This window comes from Saccopteryx leptura, chromosome 2 (assembly GCF_036850995.1).
Source record: "Saccopteryx leptura isolate mSacLep1 chromosome 2, mSacLep1_pri_phased_curated, whole genome shotgun sequence".
Lineage (NCBI taxonomy): Eukaryota > Metazoa > Chordata > Mammalia > Chiroptera > Emballonuridae > Saccopteryx > Saccopteryx leptura.
This window is the reverse complement of record NC_089504.1, coordinates 123,506,536-123,517,769: the sequence shown is the minus strand read 5'-3', so window position 1 is coordinate 123,517,769 and position 11,234 is coordinate 123,506,536. Positions and strand designations below refer to the sequence as shown.

Here is an 11,234-nt window from a genome sequence, read left to right as displayed (position 1 = left end):
TGTCACGTTCCCCATACAGCCCTGACCTGGCACCATCTGATTACCATTTATTTCGAAGTTTGTAAAACTCTTTGAATGGTGAAACTTTCACAAATGATAATGACTTTAAATCGCACTTGGTTCAGTTTTTGGTTGATAAGGACCAAAATTTCTATGAGCGCGGAATCATGAAGCTGCAAGAAAGATGGCAAAAGGTCATTGAACAAAATGAAAAATATATAATTGATTAAAGTTTATTTTTTGTATAAGAAAAGGAGTTTTCACACAATTCCAAAATTACTTTCTTGCCAACTCAATACATGTATATACACACATATATATAAAATTATAGATACATATAGAATTTAGGAACCATAACACACAAATAGGTCAGTATATTTAAAACCCCAATTTTAAATGTTGAAATTGTTAGTTTACCCTGATATGCTAAAAACTTAAAACGTGAATGTACAGAAATTTACTGTAGTGCAACCTATTGGACAGTCATAACTTTAAAAATCAAATAGGTACTTTTCTAATATTTTTTAAATTTCATATAATTTTATTTACTAAAAATTCAAATTTAGGTTAAAGTACAAGGTATTGTAAAGGAAATCACATAGGTCAGAGACTTGCTTGATTTCCAGATGGAATTTTAACTTACAAGGTTAATAAATACTAAATAATTTAAAATTACAGTTATAGTTGGCCCTTAATAAGTGGGGAAATTAACAGGACTTCCGTCTTCATCTTCAAACTGTTCAGAAGCAGCAACAGGACTAGTTAATTCAACTCCAAATTGTTCAGAAAGTTTTTTTAACTTCTCTTCTAAAAGAATATTTTTTTTCACTTCTTCTTTATAATTATACTTTAGATCTTCAATTTCTTCAAAAAACAAAGGATCAAAATTTTGCAGTTCTTTCTTCAGCTTTTTTATTTCCTCCTAATAGAAACATATTACCTTTAACAGACATATATAGGTATATAATACAAACTCTTTAGGTATGTGCTAAAGAGGTTTAATTATCAACATGAAAGCCAAAGTAACCTGAATAGCCAAATATACTCATAAAGGTAGAAGTATTTTTTTAAGATTTTGTTAATAAGATTTCATTGTGCAGTATAAGTTGTTAACTGTCAAATCATATTATTTGTTCTGTAAATTAGGTCCTAGTCTTTAAAACTTATTAGCTCTTTAAATTAGAGGGGGATCTAATCTTTCTCCAAATTATACTCTCCGATACTCAGTGAAGCAATCAAAAAGATGTGCCTATTCACAGCTTTAAGGTTATTATTTGGTTAAGATTCTTTGGCTTAGGCCTCATTTATGTTTCCTTTACAAATATATAATGGTCAACTTCTTATAAATATATATATGATCAGGGAAACTCCAGGGCTTCTGCCTAGCTAAGAGTTACCCATCTGCTAAAGAGACAATTTGAGCTTTAACGACCATTTAGAATAGCCAGTGATCACTAGTTAACACCCATATCATGTACTCTTGTTCTGTTTACAGATTTTTAAAGAGATAAAGCATACCAGATATCTTTTTTTAAGCCAAGAGGACTATTTCTAAAAACAATTTCAAAAGGAAATAAAAGTCACTGTTGCAATGGGACCAAAAACAATATTAAAATAACGAGTTCTATATTTATGACAACTAAAAAATTTACTCTTTAATCCTAATTGTTTTGTCTCAATTTTTTGGTTGTTCTTATATAATAAATATATTTTGACACAGATGAATATAATGAACTTTGCAATATTAAGGTGAAATATAAGTGTAAAATGTAATTCCAGGAAGCTGTACGATACATACTTAAAACATGGTGGTCATAAAAAAGAAGTTTTCAACAGCTGTTTTCACAAAACAATATTGTAATTAGATATATTGAATTATTAATTACCTTCAAATGCTGCTTTTCTAGAAGTGAGGTTTTAAGCTGTGTCTCTAGATCTTTTACCTTTTCCTTTAGTTGATCAGGATCTGCCAAAAAAAATACATTTATATATAAAAATTAGACGTGGCTTTTTCCCATGCTTAGTTCAAGATAAAGGATTTGGTTTAGAGAATAAGGAGAAAACTTATGAAACTCGAGTGTGGAAATTAGAGCATTTTATAGCTGAAACACTGTAGGCTGTGGATACTATACCAGTTGTAATTCCGTAACAGACAAAGAGAAAAGAGACCTGCCAGATATTAGAAGTGTAGAGGGAGGTTAATTTTTCACACGGAAAAAAAAAGTTATTTTCCAGAGAAAAATTCTGAAGCCAGGAAAATAACATTGTTAAGTACTAAAAGTACAAGAGAATAAGGTTACTGTTCGGTAAGGGGCTACAACCATAAGGTGGCCAAATGCTTTGTTACCTAGCAGTACTGGCTATTCCATGAAGGTCGTTATACATTTATTGTGTAATTATTATGTGAAAAACGTGCTAGGCAGGATGGATAACACAAAGGGGAATACTTAGGTGGAAAAGGTAAGTCCACAAGCAGCTCAAGGACTAATTTATGGATGTCCTCCCCAGTGTTAACATACCTCTTAATATTACAGTGAGAACCAATAGGCAAATGGTTGAATTACCAACTGCTAGAGAGGTATTTTCTTTAAATTAAACAGTAATGTGTCATGTCATTTTGCATCCATTGAAGGATAAAAAATACAAAAGTAATGCTAAAGTTTAAGCAAATAATTGGCAGCAAACATTTTTATGAATGGAATAAAAAGTTCCCTTGAAATGGTCCTCTAAGTTGGAGATAGGAAATATTTTCCTTATGCTTATGGGACTAGAGTCAGCAGAAACCATCTTCCTTTGGAAGGCAGAGCAAAACTACTTTTCAGAGCTTCATTCACCTTTGCAGAAAGTGCTACTGATTTTTTAGAGCTGATTCTTAATCAGAGGGATGCCATTCATTACAGATTTCCAAAAGTTAGTTTAATGACTGCTTATATTGAAATAGTGCTTTAGAATTTCCAGAATAGTTATAGCTTGATTTTGAGCCTTAATAATCTTTGAAATACAACAGGTATCCTTATCTCCTTAAAAGAGAAGGAATATTGGGATTCAGAAAGTCCCTCTCAGGAAACAGGTTTAGAGAGAACTTGCCTAATGTCAACACCCTGAACAGGTCTTTGGTATGATTCTAGCCCAGTATACCAAGCTGGCTGCTGTGAGGTGCAGTGTTGAGAGATGCTGTGTACTTTTAGTCACCAAGGACTTGATGGGAATAACATTACTGCATGGAGGAAGAGATAGCTCCAAAAACTTATATTGGGCTTTATAGGAAGACAGTTATCAGAAATCAGAACAGACAAAAAGGGCAAACCAAAAACTTGGGCTACCTAGCATGCTGTAAACACATTACCATGCTTGGTGCTCTCAGCTCCATACTGGTCTTTTTGTACTTCTACTTTATGGATTAATTCTGCTTTTTCTTTTTCCAGCTGACAATTAGCTAATCTAAAGTAAAAGGATAATATTATTAAAACAAAACAAAAACCACACTGCTCCACAAAATGGCATTTCCTATAAACTGCCTGTTGTACAGTGCTTAGAACTGGCTGGCATTCATAAAGGCATTCATCTACTTTCACTGCTATAACATTACTGTTCTCAGAGACCCTGGAATCAAACTTCCTGTTTTTCTTAAAAATCTGACCTGATGTCATTTTCAAGAGTAGTTTCCCTATGGGATGAGCCTCATGGGAGAATATGCTACATAGAACTCTGGAAGTAAAGGCTTCTTTTCCCTCTTTTGTTAATATTTGCTTCTGCAAAGTTAAAGTTTAATATATTCTATAGTACTAAGAAAATTAAAACTATATTACCAACTTGGTTACCTATATTAAGATCTAGTTTATCATTTTTTTCAGCTTCTACTATGTAAAAGACTGAAGTTAGATAAAATAAGGTTGATAAGCCTTATAGGCAGCAAGGCTGAAAGATCTTATTCTCTAAATATAGTAAACCTGGTTATATGAAAAGATAACGAAAAGCAAAAGGTTGTCATATGAAGAGATAAGTACCTAAGAACCAGAAGCTCCTGCTGAAGGCCTTGCTCTGTCTCAGCTCCTTCAGGAATATGTTTGAGCATCTCAATCTTTGGGCACAATGAAAAGTTAGAAGACACAGTTTGACATGAAAATAATGAGATTTTACGAAGATACACATTTTCAATGAAGCATAATATTAAAAGTTGGGTTTTTAAAAGCACAGGTGAGCTGCCATCCAGCATGTTCTATTCCCTATTCATTCACCAATTATTTATTAACTACTATGTGCTAGCATTGTCCCAGGCAGAGAAGACACAAAGGTAAAAAAGACAAAATTCTTCCTGCATGTTCCCATGGTCCTTATACTTTTAGTGAAGAAAGACAATGAGTATGTGAAGTGATAACAGTGCCGGATGTGAGGAAAGGCTATAAAAAACAACAAACCAGGGTAAGAGGATAGAAAGGGAAGGTGGTATAGGGATGGGGAAGCTCGGAGGTGCCTCTTTTTCAAGAGACATGAAAGAAGGAAGTAGGCTATGAGAATATTTGGGAAACAAATGCAAGGCCTAGAAGCTTGAATGAATTTGGTTTGTTCAAAGGACTGAAAGGTCAATGTGGGAGAACACTGTGAGTGCGAAAAGTAAAGAGCAAACTAGAGAGGAAACCAGTGCCAGACCATGTAGGTCCTTACAAGCTATGAGAAGAACTTTATTACAGTTTTATTCCAGGACAAAGTAACCACTGGAAGAGTCTAAGGATGGTGCTGCTATGATTTGCCTTATGCTTTAAAAGGATTTCTTGGAAACTACATGGAGAATAGATCAGGGATAGGGGAGAGGTAAAACAAGGCGTGAATGGAAGCAGGGCGACTAGCAGAGAGATGATTACAACAGCGCAGGTGCAACAGAACAGCCTGGACTAGACTGGGCATACTGAACGTGTGAGACATTGTCAGATTTGGGATATATTTTGAAAACTGAGCTAACAGGATTTAATGACAACGATGGGTGCTGAGAATAAAAAAGGAGTGGATGATTCAAGGTTTTTGGCTTAAATGAGTGAATGGTGGTGTCGATCACTTCGATGGACCTTCCAGGGTAGGAATTAGTCAAGAGTTCATTTTAGCTACAGAAGATAGTATCAAGGAGGGGCTTGAGATATAATATATTATTTAACATGTAAATAAAAATCACATTGCTTGCCTGCTGTTCAAGGTCTTCAGTGTATTTCTTAACTTTTTGTTCCCTCTCCGTGGCTTGTCTCACAAGCTGTTTAAGATCAGTAAGGCTTTGGGTTTTTCTGGCAATATCACTTTCCAGTTTTTTCAATTTGGTTTCATACATTCTAAAAGTATACAGGAAAATAATTGGTGTAGACATGAAAAGTGATTTCACTGATTTTAGTCAGTTCAAATTACTGCACTAAAAATAACACAGAATATCTTCTTATACTGTTTCATTAGTCAAATCTTTCACTACAGATTTATTTAAGCATTCAATGACAGCAAGGATTCAGTATCCTCAACTGACAGGCCAATTTAAAAAGAGGACTTACGTATTTCCCAAAATTATAAACAACAGTGGACCCTATATTTGACCACTGTAAAGTATTAAAATCAGTATCTTTTTTCAGTTGCAAAAAAAAAAAATCAAAGTAAAATTCATCAGAATATCAAAATCTGTATTGCTGGATATTCTTAGGAATATAGCTAAAGGTCACAAATTAAAGCATTTTATAGACATACACAAACACACACCCCGCACACAGAATAAAAGAAGGCACCAGGTAGAACAAAGCCAAAGGGCCACTGCTGGGAGAAGGAAGAGAACATGCAAAGGCATGGGTGAGAGAAATAGCCTATGATGGGGAGGGATGAGCTTGTAAAAATCTGACCAGATTTGTAACCTTCAAAGAAATGATCAATAGTTCAAAAAAAAAAATCCAGACTCCAAAAGAAAGGTTTAAAACATTAGCCTCCCGCCCCCCAAGAAACAGAACAAAACCAAAACCAGAAACAAAGAAATTGAACCAAATGGTTTTACAAGTAGATTTTAACACCTTAAAGGGAGAAAATTATATGTTTATAATATTCAAACTTTTCCAGAGAATAGAAGGAATGCTTGGCAACAAAATCAAGTATGGAACGTACAAGGAAGGAAAATTATTATGTCAATACATTCAAAAAGCTTTTGATAAATCTGAGAAACGCAGATTAGAGGCAATGTTAACCCAGTAATGATTATCAATCAAGTGGTCAAGTATCAGAAGCTCACCCCTTCACTTCAGTCAAGTCCCTGCTCCAACACCACCCACTCAGAGGCCCTCTCTGATCACCGATCTAAAACAGCTCTGCACCACCCTGGCCTGTCTCAGCAGTCGGTATAATGCCTGATACAGATCCCAGCTACAGACCTGAGCAATTGTTTTGTCATATTTAGAGAGGCTGGAGGCCAAGGATCAGAATAAGTCTTCTCTCTGTCAAGTGGATTCTACTAAGGCTTATGTCTTTTTCAAGAGGGTTCAATGAAGGCCTATTGTATGCTGTTACCTGTACAGTTCTCAGATTAAACACACAATCTCAAAGGCAAAGTCATCTTCAACTGAATATTACTAACTTTCTCAAATGTTTATAAACTTTATAAACCCTTTTCAGATTAATAATCTTTCTGCAGGCTCACAGAACCCTTTTTAGAAAAGAACAGGATTATCATTTCCACAGATACAAAAACTTGAGCTCACAGAAAAGAGATGTGATTTACTTAAGGTCATAGTGAAATTACGCATCTCTCCAAGGAAGCTACCTGGCTCGTTGAAGGAATCTAGGCAAGTACTCCTTTTAGGAAAACATAAAGCACATAACGTAACTGCTGGCATGCAGCAGTTATTGTACTGAGTAAATATCTGCTGAATATATACATCTTAAAGCAACTCAAGCATCCACATGGAATGCTGAGATCAGCGGTTCAAAACCCCAGCTAGTCTGGTCAAGGCACATATGGGAGTTCCTGCTTCCTGCTCCTCCCCCCACTTCTCTTTCTTTCTCTTCTCTCTAAAATGAATACATAAAATCTTAAAAAAAGAAAAAAAGCAACTCAAAATTCTTTGAGTCCATATACAGTATTATTATAGAAGAAAATAAAGGATCAAGACATCAACTGACAGTGTTGCTGATTAAGAGCCTCTGCTGGGGTCCAAGCAGACAAAAGAGGAAATGCTCCTCCTCTTCATACTATTAACACGTCATTTCATTGAATCCCTACACTAGCCCTCTGACAGAACCGAAAGGGCTGGAGTTGAGAAGAGTGGCTTCTGAGTCCTAAGTCTATCAGGACAGGACCCAAGGACCCTTCACCAGGACTGCCTGGCCACTTGGGCTGCCCTCTAATTACCTGTATAACCTTCCTCTTTTCTCCTTGGACTTGGTTGACAAGGGCCACGTGCAGTGAAGCAGGTCCCCTATAAGACTCCCTGCAGGCTCACAGTGTTAACACTCTTAGCCCAGCTGTAATAATGGTAACTGACGTCCCATCCCTCACCAAGTCCACTCTATGGCCCTGTCTGGTGGCTCACTGGATTGAGCATTGCCCCGGCATATGGAATTCCAGGTTCAATTCTTAGGGCACACAGAAGTGACCATCTGCTTCTCTCCCCCTTCTCTCCCTTTCCCCATCCCACAGTCAGTGGCTTGATTGCTTTGAGCATGGTCCCAGGCGCTGAGGAGAGCTCAGCAGGTCTGAGAGTCAGCCTCAGGTGCTAAAAATAGCTCGGTACTTGAACATAATCTCTAGACAGGGTTGCCGGATGGATCCTGGTCAGGTGCATGCGGGAGTCTCCCTCACTGTCTCCCCTTCTCTCACCAAAAAAACAACTCCACTCTAAATGGCAGGAAGACATTGAAAGGGAAATGGGATGCATGGACAGAAAGAACTCTATGAATATGGGAAGACAAAGATGAGTTTGCCTTTGAAATGGGGTCAGCAGGTGTAAAGAACACAACTTAATACAGGATGACTTTAATGGGAAAGGACATGGCAGGCTTTCACTGGTCTCTCTGGCTTTTATACTATATATTTTAAGCAGCTGCTTACGGTTGGAAATGAGAATGATACCAAAACCCTTTACTCACTCATCAGGGTCAGGATGAACCACTGTGATGATAGCGGCAGTGAAGATATGAACGTTTACTTGTGAATTCCTATCACCTCATTCATAGCCAGAGTTTATCTGACCATCAGGAATCACACAGGAAAGGTTTACAGAGTGGGAGAAAAGTGAGTGCCAGAATGCAGAGGCCAGTAAATACTAAAGCTGTCGCTAAGTTCATCTGTTGGGGTTATTTGAAGAAAAAGTTGACCAGAATACAAGACCAAAATTATAGCCCAGCCAGAACCAGTATGCCACAGGATATGACAAAACAGCTCCACTGCGCCTGGCTTATACTTGAGGTAAAAAATGAATGCAACCAAAAAGCTGAGATGTAGCTTGACAAACGCTGTGCCGAGGAGAACTGGGCCCCATCAGTCCAGGTTCATGGCTGACAGCAGCTTCAGAAGCCTATCCTACTCCAACACCCTCAGCTCAGCCCCGGCTCTGTGTCATCCCATGCCCTGCCACCCAGATTAGTTAAATACTAAGGAAGAAAATGAGTCTGGCAATGCTAGGACAAAAAAAAACCCAAAACACAAAAAACAATAAGCATCATGTTAAAACAACCAAACAATTCACCAGGAAAAAACTAATTTAATCAGAATAGTGTCATATTCTTTTAAAACAATAATGGCAGAATTAGAACTGATTAAACTTGTGCAAGTTTTAAACTATTTATTCCTACCTGGTAACAACGATTGATTTCCAGCTCTTGCTGTCAGCACCTTCAAGCTGAGGGCCTCTACTTTCTGCCAACTGTAACTTCTGACCAGTCTCTTTTAGTTGAACTGTTATCTTCTCATTTAATATCTCCAAATTATTCTTGGCTATCCGCAATTTCTCTGCAGTTTCAGTTTCCTATCACAGTATATTATGACAAAATGTAATACTATTGTAATAGGCACAATTACTCAAAATTATCACTATAAATTAGAAAATAAAAATAATCTGGAGTTCTAAGTACTGATTAAAATTCAAAAAACCCAATGTTTCTTTACTCTAAACAGCAATATAATCATAATAATTAGAACAACAGATCATTTAAATGGGGTTAGAAAAATACGTTTTCAAATATTTTATTCTACTGGTTACTTAGTTTGTTATCTTTGTAATATTTACAGAATAATGGAGAGTTTACATTGGTACATATTTAAAAGATGTTTTGTTTTCACTAATACTTGAGAGACCTATTAGCATTAACTATGTGTGAGTATCACAGATTATTTCCATTATCAAACATCCACACTCAAAGCACAAGACCACTCTGGCCTCACCATATACTCATATGACTAGTTTAAAAATACTAACTTCAATTTATTCACTGGATCATCCATATAAATAATAATACCCGCTTGCCTGGGCAAGGACTATATTTTGCTACTTAGAAAAGAATTTTTCTTACCGCTCAATTAATAGAATAGTTTCACATACCCCTTATTGCATGTCAGCCATTGTCCTAAGTGCAGAAAAATTAACTCACTAAACCCCTACAGCAGCTCTGTGACACAGATGACATAAATATACTTATAATTCTCAATTTTATAGATGAGGAAATTGGGGATAGAGGGACGTTAGTGGCTTCATTTAATTACGACAGCTAATAAATGACAGAGCTAGGATTTAAATTCTGGCCATGTAGCTTCTACATTATACTGCCTATTAATTTTGTATTTTCAATGTTTCTCATGGTAAAAGGATGACAGAAATAAAAACAATTTCTAAAAGTCTTAATAACTTTTTTGAATAAACATGTTCATCAAATTTTTCAATCAGTTTTTAAAATATACTAGTTAACATAAAAATAATTATAATCACTAATGAAAATCATACTTTTTTAAGTTCTTTACGAAGCCGTTCATTTTCAGCAACAATTTTCTCTGTGCCTTTGGTCTTAGATTCATAGTGCATGCTCAACTGTCGTCCAAGATGAACTTTAAGTTTTTCTAGTTCAGCCTAGCAATAAAAAAAAAGCAGTAACTATTAAAACAATGAAATAAAGTAAAAGATGATCTTGTAAATTTACAAAACTTAATTCAAAGAAGTTGTAGATATCTTATTTGATATCATTAAAATGAAAGTCTTCCATCTAATCTGGTACAGCACAGGTTTCCAACCTGGGCTACACACTAGAATGAACTGATGACTTGACAGAATCTGTAAATTACAATACCTGTGCTAGAACCCACCCCACGGGAATCTCATCAGTCTCGGGAGGAGGACTTAGGCATCTCTATTTTTGAAAATTGAAGCAGGTAACTATTTTATGCTGCCAGACTAAGAAACATTGGTTCTGAAATAGTAAAATGACCAAGTGGAATTACTCTAACTACTCTTTGTCTTGTTTCCAATAAGTTTTTTCTGTATGTGTAAAATATCTATTGTAGCCATTAAAGCGATTTTATGTGGTTGGAGTTTATTTTAAAATTTCCTAAAAATTATAATAGTAAAATATTCTATACAAATGATCATATTTAAAATATTACCTTCAACTTTTCATTTTCCAGCTCAATATTAGCCATTTTTTCACTGGTCAGTATTCCTGATGCTTTTTTCAACTGCTCATTTTCTCTTTGGACTTTTTCAACAACTCTTTTCATTAAACCAATGGTTTTTTCTAGTTCTGGGATTGTCTTTCCACTTCTACCAGACTACAAAATAATATATTAACAATTAAATAAAATATTTTAGAGAGTATAATATAAAGTACCAATAACAAAGCTTGTATTACTTTAATTTACTATTATAATAACCCTCTGAGATAGGAATCACAATTTTTACTTTACATACAATAAAATTAAGACTCAGAGATATTTTTTTTATAAGTGAGAGAAGGGGAAACAGTGAGACAGACTCCTGCATGTGCCCTGACTGGGATCCACCCAGCAACACCCATCTGGAGCTGATGCTTGAGGATCGAGCTATTTTTAGTGCCTGAGGATAATGTTTGGACCAACCCACCTGTCCTCAGCATGCCCAGAGCCAATGCTCAAAACAATTGAGCCATTGGCTACAGGGGAGAGAAGGGGGAGAGAGGGAAAGAGAGGGGAGAGAAACAGATGGTCACTTCTCTTATGTGCTCTGACAGGGTATCAAACCTGGGATGTCCATATGCTG

The 11,234-nt window shown here is 36.0% G+C and overlaps 1 protein-coding gene across 6 annotated transcripts in view; it reads right to left on the bottom strand.

Annotated features, from left to right (window-relative positions):
- Nucleotides 1-210: 210 nt before the first annotated feature.
- The window catches only part of CEP290 (centrosomal protein 290), a 107,274-nt gene continuing 96,250 nt past the window's right edge, over nt 211-11,234 (bottom strand). For all 6 annotated transcript variants that reach the window (XM_066368667.1, XM_066368666.1, XM_066368668.1 and 3 more), the window contains 8 exons: nt 10,604-10,768; nt 9,951-10,073; nt 8,806-8,978; nt 5,177-5,318; nt 4,008-4,081; nt 3,347-3,441; nt 1,887-1,966; nt 211-922 (listed from right to left, as the gene is read on the bottom strand). In XM_066368667.1, the coding sequence (XP_066224764.1) occupies nt 692-922; nt 1,887-1,966; nt 3,347-3,441; nt 4,008-4,081; nt 5,177-5,318; nt 8,806-8,978; nt 9,951-10,073; nt 10,604-10,768 (1,083 nt within the window). In that variant the 3' untranslated portion in view covers nt 211-691. The remainder of the gene's footprint in view (nt 923-1,886; nt 1,967-3,346; nt 3,442-4,007; nt 4,082-5,176; nt 5,319-8,805; nt 8,979-9,950; nt 10,074-10,603; nt 10,769-11,234) is intronic.